The sequence below is a fragment of the Molossus molossus genome, unplaced genomic scaffold (genome assembly GCF_014108415.1).
Source record: "Molossus molossus isolate mMolMol1 unplaced genomic scaffold, mMolMol1.p scaffold_m16_p_17, whole genome shotgun sequence".
NCBI classification, from domain to species: domain Eukaryota; kingdom Metazoa; phylum Chordata; class Mammalia; order Chiroptera; family Molossidae; genus Molossus; species Molossus molossus.
The window spans coordinates 28,607,679-28,634,699 of NW_023425352.1; the positions used below are offsets into that span (position 1 = coordinate 28,607,679).

Genomic DNA, 27,021 nt, shown 5'->3' on the forward strand with positions numbered 1-27,021 from the left:
GATATCTCAGCTGCAGAGGTTCCCCTGAGAATTGAGGGGTCTCAACCCCAAACTCGGCTCCCCAGCCCAGAGCACCATGGCCAGGAAGAGGCACCCATGTAATGTCTGGTTGTGAAAATTAGCAGAGATTCTGCCCACCAGGGACAAATAGGAGTCAGCTAGAGACACAGGTGACAATGCACAAAATCTCATTGGCAACCACTCATCCTGGGCTGTGGCAGAGGGAAGGTGGAGTGGACTATAGTGCTGTGGGACAGTCTGGTTTTGTGGCTCTGGGGAGAGAGCTGAAGGAGCAGCCTCCAGGATCCCTGTGCAGTCATTCTCCAACATGGCAGATGCCATCTTTCTTGTGTAGAGCACTCCCCTCCAAGTGGCATCAGCCTGGGAGAACGCAATAGCCCCCCCATTACCTGTTGCCCCATTCTAGGAGTTTGAACCCTGCTCAGGAGTCAGCTGCCAGATACTGTGATTTATGCTTAATAATTTGTTAAGAGAGTAGATCTCACCCTGGCCGGTTTGACTCAGAGGTTAGAGCATGGGCCCTCAGACCAAAGGGACATAGGTTTGATTCCCGGTCAAGGGCACATACCTGGGTTGCAGGTTCTATCCCCAGCTCCAGTCAGGGTTGTGCAGGAGGCAACCCATCACATTGATGCTTCTCTCTCTCTCTCCTCTCCCTTCTACTCTATCTAAAATAAATTGATGGAAAAATATCCTTGGGTGAGGATTAACAAAAACAACAAGAAAAAGAGGGTGGATCTTATGTTATGTGCTTTTTACTATAAATTAAAAAAAATATGTTGGGGAGCCCTGGCCGGTTTGGCTCAGCGGGTGGAGCGTTGGCCTGCAGACCAGAGTCCCGGGTTCGGTTCCCACTAGGGGCACGTACCAAAAACAAAAGAAAATGTGGGGGAAATAGTAGGGCAGGGAGTAAAAGGAAACTCAGTTAGTGGCTTCTAGGCCAGGCTCCCTTCAATGTTCTAGGGCTCTAAGCTTTAAAATAACTTTTTTTTCTTTGTAATCCTCACCCGAGGATATTTTTTCACTAACTTTTAGAGAGAGAGGAAGGAAGCAAGAGAGAGAGAAACATCAATGTGAGAGAGAAACATTGATCGGTTGCCTCCCGTATGCACCCCAACAGGTGATTGAACCCACCATCCAGGTATGTATCCTGACTGGGAATTGAACCTGCAACCTTTTGGTGTACAGGACAATGGTCCAATCAGCTGAGTGAGCCACCCTTCCAGGGCTAGTCTTTTATTTTAACCTGATAGGTAGAAGATAATTTGAAAAGCCATAGGAATGTCTTTGTATGTGATTCACAGGTGAAATATAATTTCAGTCTTTCCTTTCACTAATCTGGAAGAAAGAACTTCAAAACAGGGTAATCTGTAATCCAAACTAAAAATCAGTTATTTTGACAAGCACTTTTCAGGTCATTACATCTGGCCATGGAAGGCAAATAATTACCATACACTTGTTAAGTTGGGGCAAAGTTTTATCACACTGAACACAGAGCCAAATTCCACATAGAGAAGACAGGGTAAGTAGAAACTGATAATGGTTGACATCTACTTAAATAAAATATTTTATAACTTCATTAATATTTGTAACATTAATCAGCCCTGGCTCAGTTTTGCTCAGTGGTTAGAGCATCGGCCCGTGGACCAAAGGGTCGAGGGTTTGATTCCTGGTCAAGGGCATGTACCTGGTTGCAGATTTGATTCCTCACCCTGGTCGGAATTGTGCGGGAGGCAACCAATCTGTGTGTTTCTCTCACATCGATGTTTTTCTCTTTCTCCCTCCCTTCCTTCCATTCTATCTAAAAATCAATGGAAAAATATCTTCAAGTGAGGGTTAACAACACAAAAACATAAATCAATACAATGAGTACTGGGTAACAGAAAGTAATGAATGCTGATGTGTTTAAAATAGCGCTGCCTTTACAGAGAAACCATGAGTGATGAGAATTGCACAAAGACATGCCTCAGCGAATAGAACCATAGATGGCATCATTACTGGCCGAAACTGTGGGCCTGGGCCCTGAAAGTATCACAGAGATGTCTGTGAGGCTAACCATACAAATATATGCCAAGTAAATGAAGGCACACAGCACTTGCCACCTGCTCCATAAGGGTGTGATGAGGCCATTCCCACCACGCCCGCTTCACAAGTATCACCTGGTGAAATGCTCGGGAGTAAATACCCACATTGATGCAGTAGCAAAAGCATTGTCTCCTAGCTTTTTAAAAACATGACTCAAAACTAATCTTCCTGATTTCTGATTTGGAAACTAAGTTTGGGAGAGAGCAGGATGAAATAACCCGTTCTACCCACACTCGTGCACAACCACGGGTGTGCACACACAGTAAGCATGGAGCACACAACCGCCTGGGCGCTCTGCTTCCAACCCTCGCCGCTCCACGTGAGGACGTACCACTGCCCAGAGGAAAGACTTGGTCGCCCCTGAAATGTTTCCAAGGGCCTCATTAGAGAAGAGAACAGTCTGGGGGGGTCACAATGAACAGCATCACGCACCATTGGTTTTCCTCAACTCCTCCACAAGGTGGTGGGCTTCCTCCTGAACGCGGGCCTCAAGGCTGCTCTTTCCCATCCCCAGGTTCCGCAGGGTCGTGAGGGTGAAGCGCCGGATCTCCTTCCAGCTCTTTCCATTGCTGAACAGGATTCCTGCGAGGAAGGGAAACAGAAACTCGCGTGGAGGGCCCAGGCGAGGAGGCGGGAGCTGGCGCTTGGCGGATGGGCAAGGCCCTGGGAAGACCTGTGCCCGTTCCTATTTTCCATCCATCCGCCTCGCCCTTGTTACCAAAGAAGCACTTGTACACAGGCACACCTACCAAGTCCCTTGTTCGTTATTTCAGCCACTGGGAACGAGCCTCTCGCGGAAAACTCTTCCGCCCGCTCGACCAGGGCTTCCTTCACGGCCTCGTACCCGTGCAGCACCACGGTGCGCTGCGGGCCCAGGTACACCGTGAACACCGGGCCGTAGACTTTGGCGAGCTGGGCAGTGGAAGGAAGGGTCTACTATTAGCAGAAGTCACCATTGGACAATCTATTGTGCCTGGTTGAGAATGATATAATCATCCTGTTTGGTTTGTTTTTCTGGGACACAGCCTAAAATACCTCTGAAATTAATCCATCAATATGAGGGTGATTGTTAATAGCTGCCACCGAGGCGTCATTTGCAGAGATTGCAATGACTCCTCGCAGCAGCGTTGCCAGCGGCACTTGCTCCACTTACAAACAAGGAAACTGATGTCAGCGAATTCCCATGCCTTTTCATCATCCTCTAGCTACTAGGTAGAAGATCGAAATTTGAAGCTCTTCTTATTCGACCTCTGATCCTTGAGCAATATATCAATCCCCAGTGACCACCAGAGGACCGATACCCCGCTGGCTCCTTCACGATCACCTGTAGAGCTGTTGCCATCAGAATTCGGATTCAGCAGCCTGGTGATGAATATTAGAAATCTATACTCTAAAAAATCACCCCGGGGCATTCTAAGCCCGGCCCGGTTCATGATCCGCTGGTATTACCCACACAGAGGAGCGTGCGCACCGCACGGGGGCAGCGCCGGGACATGCAGTCTCTCCAAGGAACAGTTCCTTCCACCTGCCGCAGTCTTGGCGGCAGACAGCCACGGAGCTGCTGCCTGTGGTCAAAGGATCCTGTTACCAGCAAGCTGGCCCTGATAACTTTCCTCTTTCATTCACTTACACTGTTCCTAATCCCAGTTTGTTCCTTGCCATCAGGCATAATTTGCTTCCTCAGAAAAGTGGTTTCCATAGCTAGTCTGAACAGAGCACAGTGTTTATATAGCAGATGACTTCTTTTCTAAATTAAATTAATTGGGGTGACATTGGTTCATAAAATTATATAGGTTTCAAGTGTACAATTCTATACATCATCAGTATGTTGCGTTGTGTGCCCACCAGCCAAAGTAAATTCTTCTTCCAATGACTTCTTGAATGAAACCTCTAAGCAAAAACCCTTCCCTTGCCCAGCAGGTGTGGCTTAGTGGGTTGAGCCTAGCCCCATGGACAGAGAGGTCCCGGTTCAATTCCTGGTCAGGGCACATGCAGGGATGCCAGCTCCATCCCCAGTGAGGGGTGTGCAGGAGGCAGCCGATTGATGTTTCTCTCTCACATCAGTGTTTCTATCTCTCTCTCCCTTCTTCTCGCTCTAAAAAATATATAAAAACATTTTTTAAAAAACCACTTTCCTCACCATTTATCTTCAGCTAAAAATCATAGTACGTGATGGAGAAACGGAAGAGGGCAGCAGGTCTCCCGTCTTCCGCTCCTTCATTACTTTGATTCTAGCATACAGAGACCCCACGTACCTCGCCCGTAAAACGCACTAGTATTTTATGTCACTATTTATGTGGATGGGAGACGGAAAATAATACTCCATGGGGAATATTTGCTTTACAATGACATAATTTTATTTTAAAATATATTTGGGTAAATCTATTTTATTTAACAGTAGATGTTGGACTTCCGGTCCAGATGGCAGTGTAGGTAAACGCAGTATCGGTCCTCCCACAACCACATCAAAGTTACAACTAAACTACAGAACAACCATCATTCAAAACTGCCTGAAATCGAGCTGAATGGAAGTCCTACAACTACGGAATTAAAGCAGCAGCCACATCGAGACTGGTAGGAGGGGCGAAGGCAGAGGGGCTGGTCCCACACCCACGTGTGGCGGATAAAAATCAGGAGGACACCTCGGCTGGGAAGGTCCTCCCTGAGGACTGAGGGGTCCCCGTCCCACACCAGGTGCTCCACTCAGGGTTCCAGTGCCAGGAAGAGAAGTCCCCATAACTTCTGGCTGGAAAAACCAGCGGGAACTGAGGCTCAGGGAGGCTGAGGCAGCTGGAGCCCCAGGCAGCCCCTTAAAGGGCCCGCGCACGGACTTATCGGACTCTCTCCCTCTAAGCTTGGAGGGGAGGCAGTTTGAGGGGCACCAGAGACATACAGGGAAGAACTGAGCTGTTTGGCACTGGAGGGAGGGCTGGAGAGGGGGATTTTTCCAGGACAAACGTGCTGTCAGAGGCCTTTGTTTTTTTCGTGAGCCCTTCCCTGGTGCGTCAGACACTCCCCATATCTGGGACTCCAGCAACCTGGCTCACACTGGTAGCCCCGCCCTGGTGATTCCCTGAGGCCCCGCCTCACCCAACTTTCAGCCCCACCCAAGCTGTTGCCAGTTGCTTCACCAAAGGATTGGCCTGTCTTGGATCCTGCTTCCGGTTTTCCTAAATTCTTTCAAACAAGGAGCATCTGGTGTCAGATAGCCCCATACCTCTCGTTAAGTACTACACAGAAACAAACACAGGGAGGCGGCCAAAATGAGGAGACAAAGAAACGGGTTCCAAATGAAAGAACAGAATAAAACCCCAAGAAAAGAACTAAGTGCAATGGAGATAAGCAACCTAACAGATGCTGAGTTCAAAATACTGCTTATAAGGATGCTCAATGAACTTAGTGAGGGCCTCAAGAGCATAAAAAAGGACCAGTCAGAAATGGAGGATCCACAGTCAGAAATGAAGGAGGCACTAACTGAAATAAAGAATAATTTATGCAGATTCAATAGTAGAGTAGGTAAAGTCAAGAAGCAAACCATCGATTTGGAATATAAGGAAGCAAAAAACACCCAATCAGAACAGCAAAAAGAATCCAAAAAAATGAGGAGAGTGTAAGGAGCCTCTGGGACAACTTCAAGCATGCCAACATTTGCATCTTGGGGGTGCCATAGGGAGAAGAGAGAGAACAAGAAATCGAAAACCTGTTTGAAACAATAATGGCTGAAAACTTCCCTAACTTGGTGAAGGAGACAGACATACAAGTCCAGAAAGCACAGAGAGTCCCAAACAAGATGAACCCCAAGAGGCCCACACCAAGACACATCATCATCAAAATGCAATAGGTTCAAGACAAAGAGAGAATCTTAAAAGCAGCAAGAGAAAGGCAGTTAGTTACCTACAAGGGAGTTACCATAAGAATGCTAGCTGATTTCTCAAAAGAAACTTAGTAGGCCAGAAGGAAGTGGCAAGAAATATTCAGAGTGATGAAAAGCAAGTACCTACAACCAAGGTTACTCTATCCTGCAAAGCTGCCATTTACAATCGATGGCCATATAAAGACTTTCCCAGACAAGAAAAAGTTAAAGGAGTTCATCACCACCAAACCGTTTTTATATGAAATGTTGAAGGGTATTTTTGAAGAAAAAGGTAAAATGTATGAATAAACAAAATGGCAATGAATACATATCTATCGACAATGGAACCTACAAACAAAATGTACTGGCAGAACAGAAACATTCTCATAGATACAGAGAACATTTTGTTGGTTGCCCGATGGGAGGGGGGTTGGGGGAATGGGTGAAAAAGGTGAAGGGATTATGAAGTAAAAATTGGTTGCTAGACTGACAAACCTCAACGAGAAGGGGGTTGGGAGATGGGAAGAAATAAACCAAAAAAGTGATATGTAACCAATGGACACAGACAACAGTGTGGGTAAAGGTAAGAGGGAGGCGGGAGTGGGGAGGAGGGGGTCAATGGGGGGAAAATGAGGAACATCTGTAATACATTCAACAATAAAGATCAAAAAATAAAATAAAATTATAAATTAAATAAAATTAAAACTTTACTCTTGCCGTGGCCAAATAAAATAAAATAAAATAAAATAAAAGTAGATGTTAACTTACCCTTTGCAAGCTGCTGGAGGAACATAAAACATACTTACACTGCTCAGGGATTTGGTGATGTTCCTCACATCTAACTGGAAAATATTTCCAATGATTGGAAGAGGAGTGGGGCCAGGCGGAAGGTTCCCTTTTCCAGAGCTTTGCTTCCACAGTGAAAGGAGAAGCACACAGCAGACACAGAGCACCAGGACCACAGCTAGGTTCATTGCAGCTGTTTCTTCGTACTGGGTCAACTGCAGCTTAAAATCCAAACGTCTATAAACTCTCTGCTACTCAGCATGTGCTTCTTTGACACATAGGGTGCTTAATCCGCTAGATATATTTGTTTTAATCTTTCTCAAAGGAAAGTTGATCCACTGTTCTCTGTTGGTGCTCCACCCTGGAGGTTCTGCTTTTAACAGGTTTGGAGTGAAGACAAGCTACTCTTACTTCTTTTTAAACATCCCACATGGTTGAGTAACAGTGAGATAAATGTTTGGATAAAAAAAAAAATTGCTTAACATGCTTGCCCTGGCCAGCTGGCTCATTTGGTTGGAGCATCAACCCGTACACCAAAAGGTTGTGGGTTCGATTCCCGGTTGAGACCTAGGTTGCAGGTTTGATCCCCAGCTGGGGCCTGGATGGAAGGCAACCAATGACGTTTCTCTCACACGTCGATGTTTTTCTCCCTCTCTCTCTCTCAAATCAATACTCGGGTGAGAATTTTTAAAAATTTGCTTGCCCTGGCTGGTGTGGTTCAATGGTTAGAGCATCCCATGCACCAAGAGGTCGCTGGTTTGATTCCCAGTCAGGGCACATGCCAGGGTTGTGGGCCCGATCCCCAGTGAGGGGCATGCAGGAGGCAGCCAATCGATGTTCTCTCTTATCAATGTTTCTCTCTCCCTCTCCCTTCCTCTGTCTCTAAAATCAATCAATAAAAAAAGTTAATTTAAAAAGTTTATCTTTTAATACTTTATCAAACACTAGGATACTTTGTCCTTTTTCTTTCTTTCTTTTTTGCAGTACATGCCCATAGCGGGAACCAAACCTGGGACTCTCTGGTCCACAGGCCGATGCTCAACCGCTGAGCCAAACTAGCCAGGGCGTACTTTGTTCTTGAAAATGAAAGTCTTTTGAAATATTTAGGCTGTTAGCTAAGCATAAACTAAAGAATGTAATTTGTTAATCTTGAATTCCAAATTGCATTACTAATGAGCTCAGTGATTAGTAATTAATGCACATTTTAACATCAAACTCTACCCCCACCAAAGAAAATTAGAACAGAAATTGTTAGTTTTTATTTTTCAAATGGGAAGGAACACGGAGAGCACGGTTCAGCCACCCAGTGTCACACAGCTCCTAGGTCACGAAGCTGGGAAGGGCTTTGTAATAGTTTCTAATGCCCACTGTAGCGCCCTATGGCTGCCTCAAGAACAGGCTTCGGAAAATAAAACCAAACCCGCAAAACAGTTTCTGTGAGTGTGCACCCTGCGGACTATTCACAGAATAGTAGACTTCATATTGACTGGAAGCCCTTCTTTGATTCCAAGGATAGAAGGGCCTTAGATTCTCAAGAGAAGAAATGAAAGATAGTTTCTCACCCTCTCCCTCTCCCCATCACTGCCGAGGTGAAAATGCAAGGTAACTGGGGAAGAACCCATATCAGAGAATTGAGGGGGGAAGGCTTGAAAAGCCAGTCACCTTCAGACACAGCTTCTTCTGTTGCTTTGTTGGCCGGCCATTGTCAGAAATAACGGAATGCCCTGCGGGTCTGGCTCAATAGTTAGAGTGTCGGCCCGCAGACCAGAGAGACCCAGGTTGGGTTCCCGCTAGGGGCATATACCTCGGTTGCAGTTTGTCCCCAGCCCCGGTGGGGGTCGTGTGGGTGGCCACCACTCGATGTGTCTCTCTCACATCAATGTTTCTCTTTCTCTCTCCCTCCTGCTCTATCTGAAGATAAATGCAAAAATATCCTTGGGTGAGGATACAAAAAATAAAGAAAGAATAGAATGACCTGTGCATGGCTGGGAAGGCAGATTTTAGACAGCACCACGGGCGTGGATTCTGTGGAGGATTGACAGGGAGTTCACTGGACAGACCCACAGCACAGACAGCATAGCCTGCAGAGCTGATCAATGGAGAGCATTTAGTGATCATGAGAATCCGAACATCACTGGAATGATATACATGACTAGATCACTAGCAGTAATGCTTGTATAAAGACATATTCTATAAAGATACCATCATATTTGTCCTAACTTGATTTGTGTAGTTATTTCTAAGCTCTATTGATTAGGAAAACTCAGACTTGTTACTACCCATTTACACAATGTCGTATGCCTCCCGTTAACAGGGAGACTGGCAATTTACAGAATTTTCACATCCATCACCTCTCTTTTAATACACTCTATTACCTTTGCCAAAGGTAAAATTATGCCATTTGAAGGACGAGGCAGCTGGCCTCAAGGTTTCAGCACCTTGGCTAAAGACACAGAGTCCTGGCTCCCTTCTAAGTCAACATTCAGTTCAAGCAAATTCCCAGGACTTACTGAGTGTGGGCTGTGGGTGGTTACCTTGATTTGTGACGAGCAATAAGCATCTCCTGATTTTATTGCAGCATAGACTGACAAACAGGGGTCAGAAAAGTTTATTTTTGTAACCTGTAGAAATCAATGAGTCCAGGTCTTGGCAAGCCCTTTAACAGGACAAAGAGCAGCCCAGCTGGCTGCCTGACACACAGCTCTGGACTCGAAGAGCTGTGCTACCAAATCTTGGATGAAAACGCTCAGTGGCTCTTTGTTCACAGAACAACATCAATCTTTGGGAAGGTCCTTCCCTTCTGACATAACCGAGTATCCAGGCTCATCGTGCATCCTCCCGCCCCAGCTCTCTGATTGGACGTTTCTCCAAAGACCCTGGTTCTGGTTTAAAAGGTGGCCGAGAAGTGAAGGTTTGTGCACTCAGTGTGCTCACTGCCACGGGGCACAGCTACCAGGCTTCTCAGTGAGCAGAGCTGGGGACTGTGTATACACACAGGCATGTAGAGAGAGGGGTGTGGACCCCACATATGCATTTATAGCTGCCTTTATTACTAGATTTACCTATACATTCTGGGTACCATGAACTCATACTGATACATCTTACTCTAACCCAACACCACAGGGTCGTTTCCCTTTCTGTATTTATACCTCCCTTGGCTGACAGTGACACACTTGTCTCCCGTTACCCTTAGTACGTTGCCTTATGTGATCAATTCTCCTATGGAACCAATCTTCCATTTCTGCCACCAAAACCTCGCCTGGGTCAGGATGTTCTCCTTCCCATACTTGGGCTACAGTAACCACACCAGGCGGCCCCTCCTTGTGGATGCCCCCTTGCCCCGATGAGGCCCTGGGACTCCATGCAGACTGCCCCCAGGTGGGGCAGTGCTTGGGCTCTGATACTGCACCCAGGGGCACCCCTCTGAGGGGAAGTCCCTCTTACCCTGCTCGGCCTCCGATTCCCCTTGTCAAGGTTCCACGCTCACAAGGCCACAATTATCAGCATGGGTGGACTTTAACTCCCCCAAACCGTGCAGCTGCCCCTACCCGTCCTCATAGGTGCCTCCCTCACCTCTCCCGACTGACACCCCATGCTTGACTGCCACTCCGTGAGGCTGCCCTCTCCCTCTCCTTGACTCTAGGTCCCATGGCAGGACAGCCTTATCCTCTGTATCAATACTTCCTCTCCCTCCTCAAGCTCTGACACCCCAATAAATAAACAATAAAAATACAAAGGAATTTAAAATGGACATAAGCCTCGAAAAGACCACTCCCAAGGAAAGAAAGGCCCATGGAGCACATGGAGAAGTGACCAGCATTGTTACGCACCAGAGGGACACTGATGAGAAGCAAGAGACACCACTCACACCCGTGAAAAAGACCACATTTTAAAACACTGAAGACAACAGGAATTAGCAAAGATGTGGAGAAACTAGAACTCCCATTCTCTGCAAGGGAGAATGTAAAAATTACACCAACTTGGGAAAAGATAGGTAAACCAAGGCATCTATGTGACATTTGGGGACCATGGGATAAGTGACAGCCAGAGAGAAAAGCACCTGCCTCCCAAACGAGTGGGGTCAGCTGGCCTGACCAGCCTGGGCAACCCAGGAGGGCAAGCAAGTTCAGGAGTTAGGGCACAGCACCAGTGCCCCCTCTGAGCTTGTTTCAACAACTCTTTGCAAGGCTCAGCTTCCAAGAACAGAGTACCTAAGTGTGGACTTGGCTTGCATGACCCTCAAAACCTCCCGGGAATGTGGCTTTTCCGTCATGCTTCAAGCTGTACTTGGGGAAGCATTTGACAGAGTCCAGAGTTCACTGGGCATGCTCAGGGAAAAGAAAAATGAGCTACCCTATAAGTAGTTCTTACATTTTCATATCAAGCATTCTAATTTTCAGAACCTTAGAACATTTTATGCTAAACTTTATTTTTATTGCTCTGACTTCTTTGTGTTCCTTTTCAGTTTCTAACATTTTAAGCTGCAGTGTTTCATTCATTTTCACACGCTCATCATAAGTGTTAAGTATAAAATGGTATGAATTATCTTCATTGGATAATGTTATCTCCATTTAACACCTTAGTAGTATATCCATTGTTAGCATTTTTAAAGTATTGTGCAACATTGACTTTGGTGCCTTCTTTGATACAAAGATTATTTGGGAGACTTCAGAAATTTCCAAGCAGTTGTTCTATTTACATCATACTTTGTTTTTAATTATCCTCAAATGGGATTATAGGAAATGATCTCTATTATGCTATGTCATATTTTTCAAAACATTGAGGACCCTTTGTAGTCCAAAATGGTAAATTTTAATTCGTATTACATGGTCACCTGCTATTAACATTTTTTCACCATTTTAAATTCTATCACTACTAGCCTGGCAGATGGTGCTCAGTGGATTCAGAGTCCTCCCGTGGACTGAGAGTTCCCAGTTCGATTCCAAGGCAGGGTACATGCCCCGGTTTCGGGCTCCTTCCCTAGTAGGGGGTGTGCAGGAGGCAGCTGATAGATGTATCTCTCTCACATCGATGTTTCTATCTCTCTCTTCCTCTTTCTCTAAAAATCAATAAAAACATACAAAAATAGCCCTGGCCAGTTTGGCTCAGCGGTTAGAGCGTTGGCCCGCAGTCCAGAGAGACCCGGGTTCGGTTCCTGCTAGGGGCTCGTACCTCCGTTGCGGTTTGTCCCTGGTCCTGGTTGGTCGTGTGAGTGGCAGCCACTCGATGTGTCCCTTTCGCGTTGATGTTTCTCTCTCTCTCGCTCCCTCCTACTCTACCTGAACAAAAAAATGGAGAATGTCCTCGGGTAAGGATAAAAATAAAAACAACACAAAAAAAACCCTAAAAAACCTACTAAAATCAATAAATAGATTTCATCACTTCTCTCTATTCTACTTCAACAGTTTTAACCACTGGCTGAGTCAGCAGAACATTATATGTGAATCTCCAGGAAGAGCCAATGATGGCTTTCTCTCCTTCCTTACTTCATTCACTCACTAATGTACTCCTCCCACAAACATGGACCCCTGATCCTGTCCAGGCCCTGCCCTGGGTTCTGGACACTTGCCCCTAGTGAATGAGGCATTTGAGAAAGCTTTCAGCCCTGGCCGGTTTGGCTCAGCGGTTAGAGCATTTACCTGTGGTCCAGAGAGACCCAGGTTCAGTTCCCACTAAGGGCGTGTAGTTTGTACCTCGGTTGCAGTTTGTCCCCGGCCCTAGTTGGGTCATGCGGGTGGCAGCCACTCGATGTGTCCCTTTCACGTCTATGTTTCTCTCTCTCTCTCTCTTTCTCTCTCTCTCCCTCCCACTCTATCTGAACAAAAAATGGAAAAATGTCCTCGGGTGAGGATTCCTCTCTCTCTCTCTCTCTCTCTCTCTCTCCCTCCCACTCTATCTGAACAAAAAATGGAAAAATGTCCTCGGGTGAGGATAAAAAAAAAAGGTTTCACCCTGTGGGGGGAGAGGATGTAAACACAGAAGTGTCCGGTGACCTGTGACAAGGTACATCATGTGCATTGTCGTAAAATGTCATGGAGAAGAAAATCCTCAATGTTCAGACATAGAACAGTTTGTGTCTGTTCCTGCAAAAAATAGATTCAGGCTTCCAGAAGACGAAACCAATTCCATCCAAACAAAGTAGGAAAAATTGAAACTATTGTGGGCAACTGGCAAAGGGCTCAGGGTCTCCACAGTGAGCTCTGGGGCCTGAGTGGAGAGTTCTGTTTCTGCAGAATGCTGGCTCCAGATCGAAGTCCTGATAGCTTCCCTGAAGGAAGTGGACACATGTAATAACCTGGAATCAGAGGATGAGGAGTGTCGGTGCCCCAGCAAAAGTATCCAGGAGAACTGCCACCTCATATTTGCCCTGGGCCAAGCTCAGATTCAGTGAGCGTGTGCTGAAGAGGAAAGGGAAACATTAACAACATTAACGGGAACGAACAATCAGGCCCTTGGTCCGCCAGGGTCCCACCAGGAGATTTTGGCTGCTGTGGGCCTTGGTTCCCACCCTGTCACCAAACAATGAAGGGGCCAGGCTAAAATCCTGTGGCTGGGAAGCCAGCCAGACACCTCCTGGACCCTCTGAAGGTGGGAGGCCAAAGAGGAAGGGGTTGGAGTGGGGGAGGAGCTGCCTGCAGCTATCCTGAGATGGGCAGGGCTGAAAGAAGCTGTTCCCAGGCTTTTACTCTCAGACCCTGGGGTCAGTAGGGGTCTTGCAAGATTCTAAGCATTTATCATGCACCTTCTGTATACCCAGTTCTGTTTGATTAGCAGGAAAAGGGATGTGGACCTATGAGAAAAAGTCCAAGTGGCCTCAGCGTGTGCATTTGTGAAATGGGTATAGGGTGTGATCCTTCCTCACCAGATCAAAGCAGCTATTAAAAAAAAAAAAAGTATCCAAGACACAGAGGGCTGCTCCAAATTCAAATGCAACATAAGAAAAATCCATCCCACACCAACATGGCTGAAGAAGAGAGGAAAAAACTCACCTGACAGGTCATCGTGATGTCCAGACTGAGGAAGGAAGCCTCAAGCAAAGGGGCAGATCAACATCTTGAGCAAGAGAATGAAACGACTGAGCTTGATCAACACAAAGAAGCGGCTCAGATGCACCTGTCACGGCAGACTGTGACTTGGCATCGAGAAGTGAGAAGTTCTGAGGAAAACAATCTGATGAACCTTGATACTGATGGGATCAAGACTGGGAGGAACCGCCCGGCCGGTGTGGTCAGTGGTTGAGCTTCAGTCCACGCACCAAGAGGTCACTGGTTCAATTCCCGGTCAGGGCACATGACCAGGTTTGGGGCCCGATCCCCAGTAGTGAGCATGCAGGAGGTGGCCAGTCGATGTTTCTATCTCTTCCTCTCCCTTCCTCTCTCTCTAAAATCAATAAAGAAACAAAAATTAAAGAAAAAAAGACTGGGAAGAACCACTTCTTCTTTACAGAGGCAGGTTTCTGAAACTGAAACCTTATACTTCATTGTTCAGGAGGAAACTGAAAGGTTCATTTACGAAGAAGTTGCAAAGAAAAACCCTAATTGGGATTAAACTTGAGCTTTTAGAATTTATTCTTTTGCTCTTTTTCCAAATCCTTGACTTGAATGTTGTTTGTTTGCTTTTATCCATTATTGTTTTTGTGTTTTTCCGATTTGTAATAATTCTTTTTACAGATGTTTCTTTTCCCCCCTAGACACCCTCCTCCCCATCCTACCCCCACTCCCCTAGCGTGGTTGTCTATGTTCATTGGTTATGCATCCATTATTGTTTTCATATAAAGACCATAGATTTTCCTTAAAATTTAAGTTTAAACCTATAACACATTTTGTCATAGTGTATTGTTTAAAACTGTTTTATTTTATATTTTAATAATCTGCTTTCTAATAAAAATATTTTTTTGTGGTTGTTAAATGTTTTATTAGTTTCTAATTTCATTCCACTATGTCCAGAAAACAAAGTCTTTATGCTACTAATCATTTTAACTTTTATCAAGGTTTCTTTTTGGCCTATTACATGACATTATTATAATATCCTATATAGACTTGCAAAAAGTTCCTTTTCTAATCATTGGTGTAGACATTATATCTCATGGTTTAAGCTCTTTGTTTTAGTTTGCAGGTATCTCTGGTTATTTATTTGATTTCAGACAATGTTAAGATTTTCTATTGTAATGGTCAGTTGTTGTGGTTATAAAGATTATATTGCTCTATTATCATATTCCCAGTATATTCCTTGCTATAAAAATTTTTACCCCAAATTCTATTTCGTCAGATATTAAGCTGCTCTTTCTTCTGGTTCATATTTCCTGAGCATTTCATTTCAATCCTCTGACTTTTTTTTTTATCCTCACTCGAGGACATTTTTCCATTTTTTGTTCAGATAGAGTGGGAGGGAGAGAGAGAGAGAAACATCGACGTGAAAGGGACACATCAAGTGGCTGCCACCCGCACGACCCAACCAGGGCCGGGGACAAACTGCAACCGAGGCACGCGCCCTTAGCGGGGATCGAACCCAGGTCTCTCTGGACCGCAGGCCGACGCTCTAACCGCTGAGCCAAACCGGCCAGGCTCTTTTTTAAATTAAAAATATTTTTTTTCCTTATTGATTCTAGAGAGAGGAAGTGATAAGAAGAGAGAGATAGAAACATCCATGACAGAGAACATCGATTGGCTGCCTCCTGCACGCTCCCCACTGGGGATTTGGCCCACATCCTGGGCATGTGTCCTGACCGGGAATCAAACCGACAACCTCTTGGTGCATGGGTTGATGCTCAACCACTAAGCCACACCGACCCGACCTCTTTGACTTCTTGCTTTCAAGCTCATATCTTATAAATATATTATTGGATTTTAAATGTAAGATCTTATTAATTTTTAAATGAAGTCTTTCAACTAGTGAGTTAATACATATGCATTTTTGTCATTAATGGTTACCTCATTTCATATTTTCTTGTTGTGTAAATATTCTCACCCGAGAATATTTTTCCATTTATTTTTAGAAAGAGTTTGAAGGAGAGAGAGAGAGGTGAGAGAGAGAGAGAGAGAGAGAGAGAGAGAGAGAAACATCCACGTGAGAAAGTCACATGGATTGGTGGCGTCTCGCATGGTCCCAACCAGGGCCAGGGAGTGAACCTGCAACCCAGGTACATGCTCTTGATCAGAAATCAAACCCATGACCCTACATTCCTTAGGTTAATGCTCTAACCACTGAGCCAAACCAGCCAGGGCTCATTTCATATTTTTAATTTACTTTAATATTGCTGGGGTTTTTTTTTCTTTTTTTTTAATCCTCACCCGAGGACACTTTTGCATTCATCTTCATATAGAGTGGGAAGGAGAGGGAGGAAGAGAAAGAAACATTGAGGTGAGAGAGACACACCGAGTGGTTGCCACCCACACGACCCCAACAGGGCTGGGAACAAAATGCAACTGAGGTACGTGCCCCTAGTGGAAACAGAACCCAGGACTCTTCGGTCTGCAGGCCGATGCTCTAACCGCTGAGCTAAACCGGCCAGGGTGATCTTGCTGGGTTTTATACTCTTCTCTTTACTGACCAAAAATGTGAGTGGCAAACATTCGGAGGCCTTACATTCATGAGAATGTTTAAGTTCTAACAGTTGACAATTTGTCTAGATATAACATTTTAGATTAAAGCTCTTTTCCTTTAAAATATCCCATTTTCGCCCTGGCCGGTTTGGCTCAGCGGTTAGAGCGTCGGCCTGCGGTCCGGAGAGACTCGGGTTCGGTTCCCGCTAAGGGCATGTACTTCGGTTGCGGTTTGTCCCCGGCCCTGGTTGGTCGTGCGGGTGGCAGCCACTCGATGTGTCCCTTTCACGTCGATGTTTCTCTCTCTCTCTCTCCCTTCCTCTCTCTCCCTCCCAATCTATCTGTACAAAAAATGGAAAAATATCCTCGGGTGAGGATAAAAATATAAATAAAATTAAAAAAATATCCCATTTCCCTCTTGAACCCAGTTCTTATTTTTTTTATATTTCTTATTTATTTGTCACTCTTAGAAAAGCTCATTTTTGACTGGATCAGAGGTAGAAGCTCTCAGAGAGGACGGCCTACGTCTCTGGGCGATCTGTTCCTGGAGCTTTTCTTTCGCCTCCTTCATTCTCTCAGCCTAAAGTTTAGCATTTCTGCAGCCTCTTATTTTTCTTAGGACGTTGTTTCTTCTGAGCAATACGCCAACGCTTGTGTTGCAGGACGTGTGGAGTAACAAGGCGCTGAATCTTGGGTGCTTCAGTCCTAGGTTTCTTCCCTTCTTTGTTCAGGGGCTTCCTCACAACGTACTGGCGGACATCATCTTCTTGGGAGAGATGAAGTTTTCGGGTTCTGCTAGCTCTCTTGGGACCCAGGCGACGAGGCACAATAGTATCAGTGACCAGGAATATCTTTCTCCCTTTTTTACAATGACCAAATTGAGAACACTGAGATTGGCATCCACACTGCAACCCCGAACAGATTTGCGCTTCCTCTCTCCTGCCCTCCTTGGTCTATGCCCCTTTCTCAGGAGCAGGAGGACACGGCCATGGGTCAAGACGCCCTGCTTCGTGGGGAGACCTTGTTCGTCGTTCCCACCACCGATTCGAAGCACATAGCCCTTCCATTCCTCACGGCAGCAGCAACTTCTGTGGCCATACGCGTCTCATAAAAGGTCACAGTTTGCGTCCATCGTCCACTTCAATGAGTTTCTGGCAGCCAGTGGCTGGGAAAGAGATGTTCAGCTTCATCCTGAAGCAGCCGACCACCTCCGAGGCGCCACGAAAAGAGCTGAACCCAGTTTTTAAAAGTCTGATGTCAATTTGATTCTTATTCCTTTATAGGTGATCTGCTCGTCTCTGGAAACGGTTGGAATTCTCTTTACCTTTGCTCTTTGTTTCTTTTTCTTTTTCTTTTTTTTAATCCTCACCCGAGGACACTTTTCCACTTTTTGTTCAGATAGAGTAGGAGGGAGAGAGAGGAAGAGAGAGAGAGAGAGAAACATCGATGTGAAAGGGACACATCGAGTGGCTGCCACCCACACAACCCAACCAGGGCCGGGAACAAACTGCAACCGCGGCACATGCCCTTAGCGGGAACCGAACCCGGGTCTCTCTGGACTGCAGGTCGACGCTCTAACCGCTGAGTCAAACCGGCCAGGGCTGTTTCTTAAATTTTAAAATCTTTATTCATTTTACAGACAGAGGAAGAAAGAGGGAGATAAAAACATCCTCCCCCTGCTCACCCCCCACCGGGATCTGCCCTAGAACCTGGGCATGTCCTGACCAGGAATCGAACCAGCGACCTCTCAGAGCATGGGTCGACGCTCAACCACTGAGCCACACCAGCCAGCCTACCTTTGCTCATCTTAAAAATCACCATAATATGTATGGTTTGGAGTTTCTTCTTCTCTTTCATTTTACATGCTTTTGAGCCCTTCCATTCTGGCATTGTTTCTCTTCCTTTAATTTTTGGAAGTGTATATTTTCTTTATTCAAACATTTGGTTTTCTCTTTTTACTTCTGAGGCTATCATCCAGATGTTGGTACTTTTATTTCCATCCACCATGTCTCTTAAACTTCACATATTCTATCTCCTATCTGTTTAATCTTGCTGCTGACCTCTGGGTTTCTCAATCTGATCTCACCCATCAAAAGAGTCCTAGATTATATTGTTGAAATAGATCTAGCAATACATTTATTGTGAAAGATATTACATAAAAGAATTCAGAAAGAGCCCGCCGGTATGGCTCACTGGATTGAGGGTGAGCGTCGTCCCATGGACTGAGAGATCCTGGTTCAATTCCCAGTCAGGGCACCTGCCTAGGTTGTGGGATTGATCTCAAGTAGGGGGCATGCAGGAGGCAGCCAATTGATGTTTCTCTCTCACATTGATGTTTGTATCTCTCCCTTGCCCTCTCTCTCTCTCTCTCTCTCAAATCAATAAAAAAGCAAAAACATGAACAAATATGTTCAGAAAGATGAGATATAAAAGCATGGAATGATATGCCAGGCAAATATGGAGTGAAAGAATGCTAATGTAGCAATATTAATAACTGTCAAAACAATTCAGATGAAAAGCGTTCCTGGGGACATATTGCATATTGGCAAAAGGAAATATATTCATCTAACAATATAGTTTAAAAATATATAAAGCCCAAGCTAAGATTATTAAATCCACAACTATAATTGCAGATTTTTAAAAAAAGAATTGGTAAAATTTTATTTTTAGAAAGCAAAATTTTGTAACAATATGTTATTTTAAAAGATTTTCAAGTATTTTTAGAAAGTGTATTTTACGCTGAATAAGAATGCTTCTATATTTCAAATAAAATATTCACTAATACTCACCCTTCCAATGAGTTATTTTATTTGCATGACTATTTTTAAAGCATGTACTCATTAACATATATTTCTCAGAAAATAAGCAGAGCAAATATTTAGAAGATTTTCATAGTATTTATTAAACAGAAACATATTATAGAGAAATTTATACTCAATAATCAGAAAATATACATTCTCGTCAAGTTAAATGAAAACACTTAGAAACGACCATCGCTAGGCCAGGGACTGGCCCGCTCCTATCACTTTGTCCTGATTAAATAAACCAAAGGCCCACTATGAAGCTTTCAGAGGCCACCCGAGGAAGTACCAGCTGGTCTGGTACTCCTCTAAATGAATTTGTCCTCTAAGCGAATTTGTTAGTTTTTAGACCTTAGGAAATAGAACAGCAAGATAGATATGTGCTGACCCAGTTCCCTTTCGCCTCAGCTCCCTCCCGCCTCCGTTCCCTCCCACTTATCCCTAACTGCCTCCCCTTCTGTACTTGCTTGCTCATCTCAAGGCCAACAAGAAATGCCAGTTGCAGAAGTTTGTAACAAGCCCCCTGTAAAATAAAAAAGTAGCTGAAAGTCGGGGCTGATTTCTGAGAACTGGGGATCAGTCGCTGGCCGGCTTTGCTCTCTATTAGGATTTATTTATTTACTTAGTTAATTTATTTACTTATTTATTTATATCCTCACCGGAGGACATTTTCCCACTTTTTTGTTCAGACAGAGTGGGAGAGAAAGAGAGACAGGGAGAGAAACATCGATGTGAAAGGGACGCATCGAGTGGCTGCCTCCCACACGACCCAACCAGGGCCGAGGACAAACTGCAACGGAGATACGTGCCCTTAGCAGGAACGGAACCTGTGTCTCTCAGGATCGCAGGCCAATGCTCTAACCGCTGAGCCAAACCAGCCAGGGCTATTTGGCTTTAATTTGGCTCTGGTGGTCTCTTGGTTCTGTCTCACCACAACAGCCACAAAGGAAGCATCAATGTATTAAAAAAAAGGTAATGTCAGCCCTGGCTAGTTTGGCTCAGCGGTAGAGCGTAGGCCTGTGGTCCGGAGAGACCCGGGTTTGGTTCCTGCTAAGGGCATGTATGTCGGTTGCAGTTTGTCCCCAGCCCTGGTTGGGTCCTGCGGGTGGCGACCACTTGATGTGTCCCTTTCACGTCGATGCTTCTCTCTCTTTCCCTGCCTCCCCACTCTATCTGAACAAGAAATGGAAAAATGTCCTCCGATGAGGATTAAAAAAAAAAAAAGGAATGTCATGCAAATCATCATGTTCTCTGACTATAGTGAAATACAGGAAGAAAACAACAATAAAGGCAACTTTAAAAAACTCATACCTGCACACTACATATACAACTCAAAACCCCTGAGTGAAAGAGAAAATCATAAAGTTAGAAAGTGGAATTAAATAACAATGACAACATTACCTGCCAAAATTTGAGATATACCTAAAATAGTATCGAGAGACAAAATTGCATCATTAAATACTGTTATAAAACAAACACAGAAGGAAAAAAGCACTCAAGATATTGCTTATTGTAGATTAAACACAAAGACATGAAACAAAAATATTTAATGATGAAAGCAAGAACCAATGATATATGGTAAAGAGAGAGACTTAACAAAACTAGAAGCTGGCCCTTGGGAAGATTAGTTAATATAAGCAGAACTCTGGCAAGACCGACCATAAGAAAACTAAAGAATAGGAGAAATACAAAATTGAAACAAGAAGATGCCACTTTATGACAATCAGAATGGCAAAAATTAGCAAGGGGCATGAGGTTTGGAAAGGGTGTGGAGAAACGTCTTCAGTAGTAATGCTGGTGGGGTGTAAACTCCTTCAGCTATTCTGAAAAGCCGTCTGGAAGTATATAGTGAAATTACACGGGAGAAAGTTTTGCACAGTAAGAGAATAAGTAAAATGTGGTGGATAAATATAGAACGAAATGTATAGACAGCAATGCAGACAGATCTTTAAAATATGGTCGTGAGTGAAGAGTAAACAGCAGCACAGAAAGTGACAGAGGCAGCACACCCTACATACCAGCAGTTGTCAAACTTTGCTGTCTGGACCCTTTTGCATTCTTAAAAATTACTGAGGAACCCAGCGAACTTTTGTTTGTGAGGGTTGTATTTGATCAGTATTACCATATTAGAAATTAATGCTGACAACTTTTAATTTATTTTTTCCTTTCATGATTTTTTTTTTTTTTATCCTCACCCGAGGACATTTTTCCATTTTTTGTTCAGGTAGAGTGGGAGGGAGAGAGAGGAACAGAGAGAGAGAGAGAAACATCGATGTGAAAGGGACACATCGAGTGGCTGCCACCCGAACAACCGACCAGGGCCAGGGACAAACTGCAACCGAGGTACATGCCCTTAGCGGGAACCGAACCAAGGTCTCTGTGGAGCGCAGGCCAATGCTCTAACCGCTGAGCCAAACCAGCCAGGGCTGGCCTCCTTTTTCTTTCTTTTTCATTTTTTGTTCAGGTAGAGTGGGAGGGAGAGAGAGGAACAGAGAGAGAGAGAAACATCGATGTGAAAGGAACACATCGAGTGGCTGCCACCCGCACAACCCAACCAGGGCCAGGGACAAACTGCAACCGAGGTACATGCCCTTAGCGGGAACCGAACCAAGGTCTCTGTGGAGCGCAGGCCAATGCTCTAACCGCTGAGCCAAACCAGCCAGGGCTGGCCTCCTTTTTCTTTCTTTTTTTTTTTTTTTTAATCCTCACCCAAGGACATCCTCCCATTTTTTGTTCAGATAGAGTGGGAGGGAGAGAGAGGAAGAGAGAGAGAGTGAGAGAAACATCGACGTGAAGGGACACATCAAGTGGCTGCCACCCGCAGAACCCAACCAGGGCCAGGGACAAACTGCAACCGAGGTACGTGCCCTTAGCGGGAATTGAACCAAGGTCTCTGTGGAGCGCAGGCCAACGCTCTAACCGCTGAGCCAAACCAGCCAGGGCTGGCCTCCTTTTTCAATTGGACTCTTACTATAATAAAAGGTGGTCTACTCATCCCTTGAAGCTATCTATGTACTAGATAATTTGGAGTGTTTTTTCACACACTGCTACCTACTAGCTCTGAGGTGGGAAAAAAAAACCCTGCAAACTAGGATAGGCAGAAAATATTAGCCCCATTGATATAGGGGAACAGATTTACATAGGTTGTCTTTCCCAAGTTGGTACATTGGACAGAGAAAAAGTCCAAGTCTTCTCATTTCAAATCTATTATTCTCTTATATGCTAAAACCAAAAGATCATTTTTCCCCCATCCCCCAAGATCTCCAGTTCAATTGTCAAAAGCTTTTAGAAAGGTCTACTCATTTTGGACATCTTTTTGGCCTTTGCAAGCAAGAAAAATGCCTCAGAATTGCAGCTACATGTTCACAGTAGAACTGAAAGGAGTATAACTTGGTTTAATGGGATCTTTATCCCCTCCAGAGAAACAACCAGACACCTTTGTCCAAGGAATGATTTTTTTGTTTTGTTAATCCTCACCTGAGGATATTTTTCCACTTATTTTTAGATTGAGTGGGAGGGAGAAAAATGGATGTGAGACATATCAATAGATTCCCTCCCATAAGACCCTGACCAGGGCCGGGGATCAAACCCAAAACGAGGTACAAGCCCTTGACCAGGAATCAAACCCAAGACCCCTGGTCCGAGTACCGATGCTCTAACTGCTGAGCCAAACTGGCCAGGGCAGGAATTATTTCTTTTTGGTATTTTGCACAACAGAAAGAATAACTATGGTTTGGATTTTGGTCTTTCCACGTAAGGACCAGTTTTTTTTGGTAGTTTACTAATGATCGTTATTGAAATTGCTATTATACTAATGATCATTATTGAAACGGCTATTAATAAAAAATGTAGTGATCATGGTACTTGCCACTTATTAAACACTAACTGGCAGACACTGCATTAAGTATTTTATGTATATTGTATCATTTGCCCACACTTTTGAGATTACCCAATTATTTGTCCTTTTGTGCAAGATCCTACTGAAACCCTACCACATCCTTGAGGTAGGGTTACTATTATTTCCCCGACTTTGCAATGTATAATTATTAGAGCCAGCTATAATAGTGCATCACAGAACTAAATTTACAAAAACAGAAGTAGCCTGGCCAGTGTGGCTCAGTGGATTGAGCCTCTTCCCATGTAACAAGAGGTCACCGTTTTGATTCCAGATCAGGGCACATGCCAGAGCTGTGGGCTGGACTCCCCACCCCCACCCCATAGGGGGCAGGCAGGAGGAAATCAATCGATGGTTCTCTCTCATGGATGTTTGTTTCTATCTCTCCCTCTCCCTAAAAAATAATGTCAAAAATGTATCAAAAATACAGAACAAAAACAGAAGGAAATCACAAAAGTACAATTCTCCCACAGCCAAAAAAGCATTTACTCCCAATTCACAGAAATACGTATACTAAATCTAAAGTGATGCCCGGCCAGTGTGGCTCAGGGGTTGAGCACAGACCCATGCACCAAGAGGTCGCTGGTTCGATGCCTGGTCAGGGCACATGCCCAGGTTGTAGGCCTGATCCCCAGAGGGGGGCATGCAGGAGGCAGCCAATTGGTGTTTTCTTCTTATCGATGTTTATGTTTAAAAAAATCAATAAAAACATATTTTAAAAATTCCCTATGGTTTGAAGTACCTGCATGAAGGTGATCCTCAGTGGGTACTCAAGAGTTATATTAGGACACGTGGATTCCACATTAGGCTGTTTCTAACTTACTTCACAGGGATGGGTGGTCACCCCTTTTATGTGACAAAACATGTATTCCATGAAAATATCTTTTCTGTTCCCTCACCTTTACATACTAGATGGATATAAAATTCTAGGTTGGAATGTTTTCTTTGAGCACATGGAAAATTTGCTCTGACTCTTCAAGTAAGATATCTGCTGTCTAATGTATGTTCCTTTGTAGGTAATCTGGCTTTAGATTCTCTTTGCCGATAATGCACCAAGGTGTTGTTTTCCGTTGAGTACTTGATAAATCCACTATGAGGTCTTTCATTTCTCCTTAATTCTAGGAAAAATTTCCTTATCCAGGGTGTTCACTTGGTTCTTTGTAACTTGGTTCCTGTTTCATGTTCCCAACATGCTCTTAGTGAATAAAACAGATTGAAAGGCCCTGGCCGGTTTGACTCAGTGGTTGGAGCGTCAGCCTGCGGTCCTGAGAGACCCGGGTTTGGTTCCCGCTAAGGGCATGTACCTCGGTTGCAGTTTGTCCCCGGCCCTGGTTGAGTCGTGCGGGTGGCAGCCACTCGATGTGTCCCTTTCACGCCAATGTTTCTCTCTCTCTCTTCCTCCTGCTCTATCTGAACAAAAAATGAAAAAACGTCCTCGGGTGAGAATAGAAAACAAAAAACAAAACAAAATATTAAAAGACTTATTAGATGCACAATCTTGTGATTACGAGAGGCTGGAAAAGTTTCAACTCTATGAATAGCTTCTGAAATATCAAGTATAAACGAGGTCACAGTAAACCTTAATAAGAACAGTTCTCTGCCCAGCCGGTGCGGCTCAGTGGATTGAGCATCATCCCATGGACTGAGAGGTCCTGGTTCAATCCCTGGTCAGGGCACAAGCCCGGGTTGCAGGCTAGATGCCAGGGAGGGGGCTTGCAGGAGGCAGCCGATCAATGGTTCTTTCACATCGATGCTTCTATCTCTCTCTCTAAAAATAAAATTTAAAAAATGGAAGAGGAGAAACAAGAAGGTGCCTACAGACAACTTTTCAAGGAGTTTGCTATAAAGAGAAGAAATGAGGTGTTCCTGTTGGCTGTAGCTAGGACAGACAGTGTGTCCATAGTAACAGGAAAGAAGGATGCATGGGCATGGACACTGGGAGGCGTATAGAGATGCAGTGGTGGCAACTTTCAAAAATTCTTTTCTTGTTTTATGCTTGTTTTGAATGATGTACTACAACTTTCAGTTTCTGATCTATGAGGACGCTACAGTATATTCCAGAGCCTTCCAATATTCAGCTGAAATCTTTATTTGACAAAACCCAACTCAGGCAAATGTTGGATCGTAATGCCTGTAAGACTTTTGCTGTTATTATTATTTCACCTGGGTAATTCTTCCTGAAAAAATAACTTGATGAGATAATCTTATAATGAATATTTATTTGGTAAACCATTTTATAGAAATAGACCCTAAAACCAAACAATTTCTCATTTGAACAGAAAGCACACTCCCAGTCTTTCCCCCCATTAAAAGCCTACTCCATACCTGAAGTACCAAGAACCCACTGACTGTACTGCTGAAGAGGGGAGACCAGGGGGAAAGACATTAAACTTCCACAGGAAGACTGTATACGTCTGGCAGTAGTTAAGTACACATTAGGCTGTACCCAAGGGTACTAATGAATCTGAAATATTAACTGAATATCTAAACGTAATACTTTGTTGTTCTTAATTAGGCTCAGAAAATTATCACCTATCAATTATGCAATGTTACGTTAATAAACTGATAGAATCAAAAAGTAAAGCAGGCAACCTGGATTTTCACACCAATACAGGTAAATCTGTTGATGTAAATACTCTTTAACTCCAATCTAAAACAAACATTCAGAACTGGACTCTTCAGTTTTCTAATATCTTGAAAATTCCCATCTTCTCTTTAATTGGTCCTGAGGCATTCATTTGATCTAAAAGAAAAATATTAAAACAAGTATTTTTTTTAAAAAGAACCTAGAGAGAAATATTTTAAAAGATGTCCAATGTTGGTTGCTATGAGAAGCGAGTCATCTGTTGAAAAATTAAAAACACACATCAATATGAGCCCTTTTTTCCTGAATTATTAGTAGTTAATAGTACCAAAAGCAATCCAGTTTACGATTCTCTTATTACAACTAGAAATAGACTCCAGAGGACACACAAACTAAGTTTGCAAATTAAAATTACGTTTGCTAAATTTAAGATATACAGACAACAGAAAAATAAACAGAATATCCATTTCAACTGTGTTCTCAGAGATGTCTAAAAAAAAAGGCATCAATCATGGTTAGTTTAAAAGCTGGGTAATAAGACAGAAAGTTTATCTTTATACACATTTCCATTGCCAGTATTTGATCTTTTACATTTTTGTCAATCCAGCAGCTGTGGAATAAAATCTCTACTGGTTTTAATGTGTTTTACTCTTATTTCTAGGTCAGTCCCATCATCTGTCTGCTCCCTGGCCACTTCTCTCCCCTGGTAATCACCTGCTCATACTTTGTCCATTTTTCTTGTTGATTTTTAGTTATTTATATATGATAAACATTTTCTATTTGTTATGTGCTGCACATTTTTGTGGTTTTGTCCCTTATCACTTTACCGTATTCTCTGTTTTTACAGAAGTCTTTAAGTTATTGTAATAAAATCTATCAGTTCATTCATTTAGTTTGGGAGTTGCTTGTTTAAGATTCATCCCCCATCTTGAAGTCATACCATCTATTTTCCTATCTTTCAAGTATTGCTTTTAATATTTAGGTTTTGACGACTTGGATTGTTCTTTTTTCTAGAATTTGTTGTTGCGTAGTATGAAGTTCTCCCTGGTTGATTACAAATTGTCCCAGATTGTGTTATCAATTAAGAGGAATTTCCCTTCTTCTGGCTGGAAATGCTATTTCTCTCGTTTATTGATTTTATAAAAGTTTGGCTGGCTTTCTAGATTTACCATAACACTAATTAATTTATCTTATGCTAATTCTTGATTATTGTATTTTAATTAAGTCTTGATAACTGGTATGAATTATTTTGTTCTTCAAAACTGTCTTTCATATAAATTTTTTAAAAACAGCCTGTCCATAGTTCTGTAAAGTCATACTGGGGCTGTATTTAGATCAATGTGAGGTGCTGGCCCAGATGGCTCAGTTGGCTGGAGCATCGTTCACGCACAAAGAATCCCTGGTTGGAGCGTGTAAGGAGACAAACAATGAATATTTCCTCTCACGCCAGTGTT

General features: G+C 43.8%; 2 protein-coding genes across 6 annotated transcripts in view; both read right to left on the reverse strand.

Moving 5' to 3' along the window:
* Positions 1-269: 269 nt before the first annotated feature.
* On the reverse strand, positions 270-6,958 carry LOC118632033 (cytochrome P450 2C6-like). 2 transcript variants are annotated; one of them, XM_036264646.1, is made up of 4 exons: positions 6,766-6,958; positions 2,856-3,018; positions 2,539-2,688; positions 270-381 (listed from the first exon to the last, which is right to left on the reverse strand). In XM_036264646.1, exons 1-4 carry the CDS (start codon positions 6,931-6,933, stop codon positions 377-379), a joined length of 486 nt encoding a protein of 161 aa, XP_036120539.1. In that variant the 5' UTR covers positions 6,934-6,958; the 3' UTR covers positions 270-376. The 2 variants fall into 2 exon arrangements, with proteins under 2 accessions (XP_036120539.1, XP_036120538.1); XM_036264645.1 differs by lacking the exon at positions 270-381 and having other exon boundaries at positions 2,531-2,688; positions 6,766-6,957.
* A 2,370-nt stretch (positions 6,959-9,328) lies between these two features.
* HELLS (helicase, lymphoid specific) overlaps positions 9,329-27,021 on the reverse strand; it is a 57,972-nt gene continuing 40,279 nt past the window's right edge. For 2 of the 4 annotated variants that reach the window (XM_036264642.1, XM_036264639.1), the window contains one exon: positions 25,186-25,726. In XM_036264642.1, the coding sequence (XP_036120535.1) occupies positions 25,662-25,726 (65 nt within the window). In that variant the 3' untranslated portion in view covers positions 25,186-25,661. Of the gene's footprint in view, positions 9,367-25,185; positions 25,727-27,021 lie in introns of those variants that run through there. The other 2 variants (XM_036264640.1, XM_036264641.1) reach the window with 2 other exon arrangements.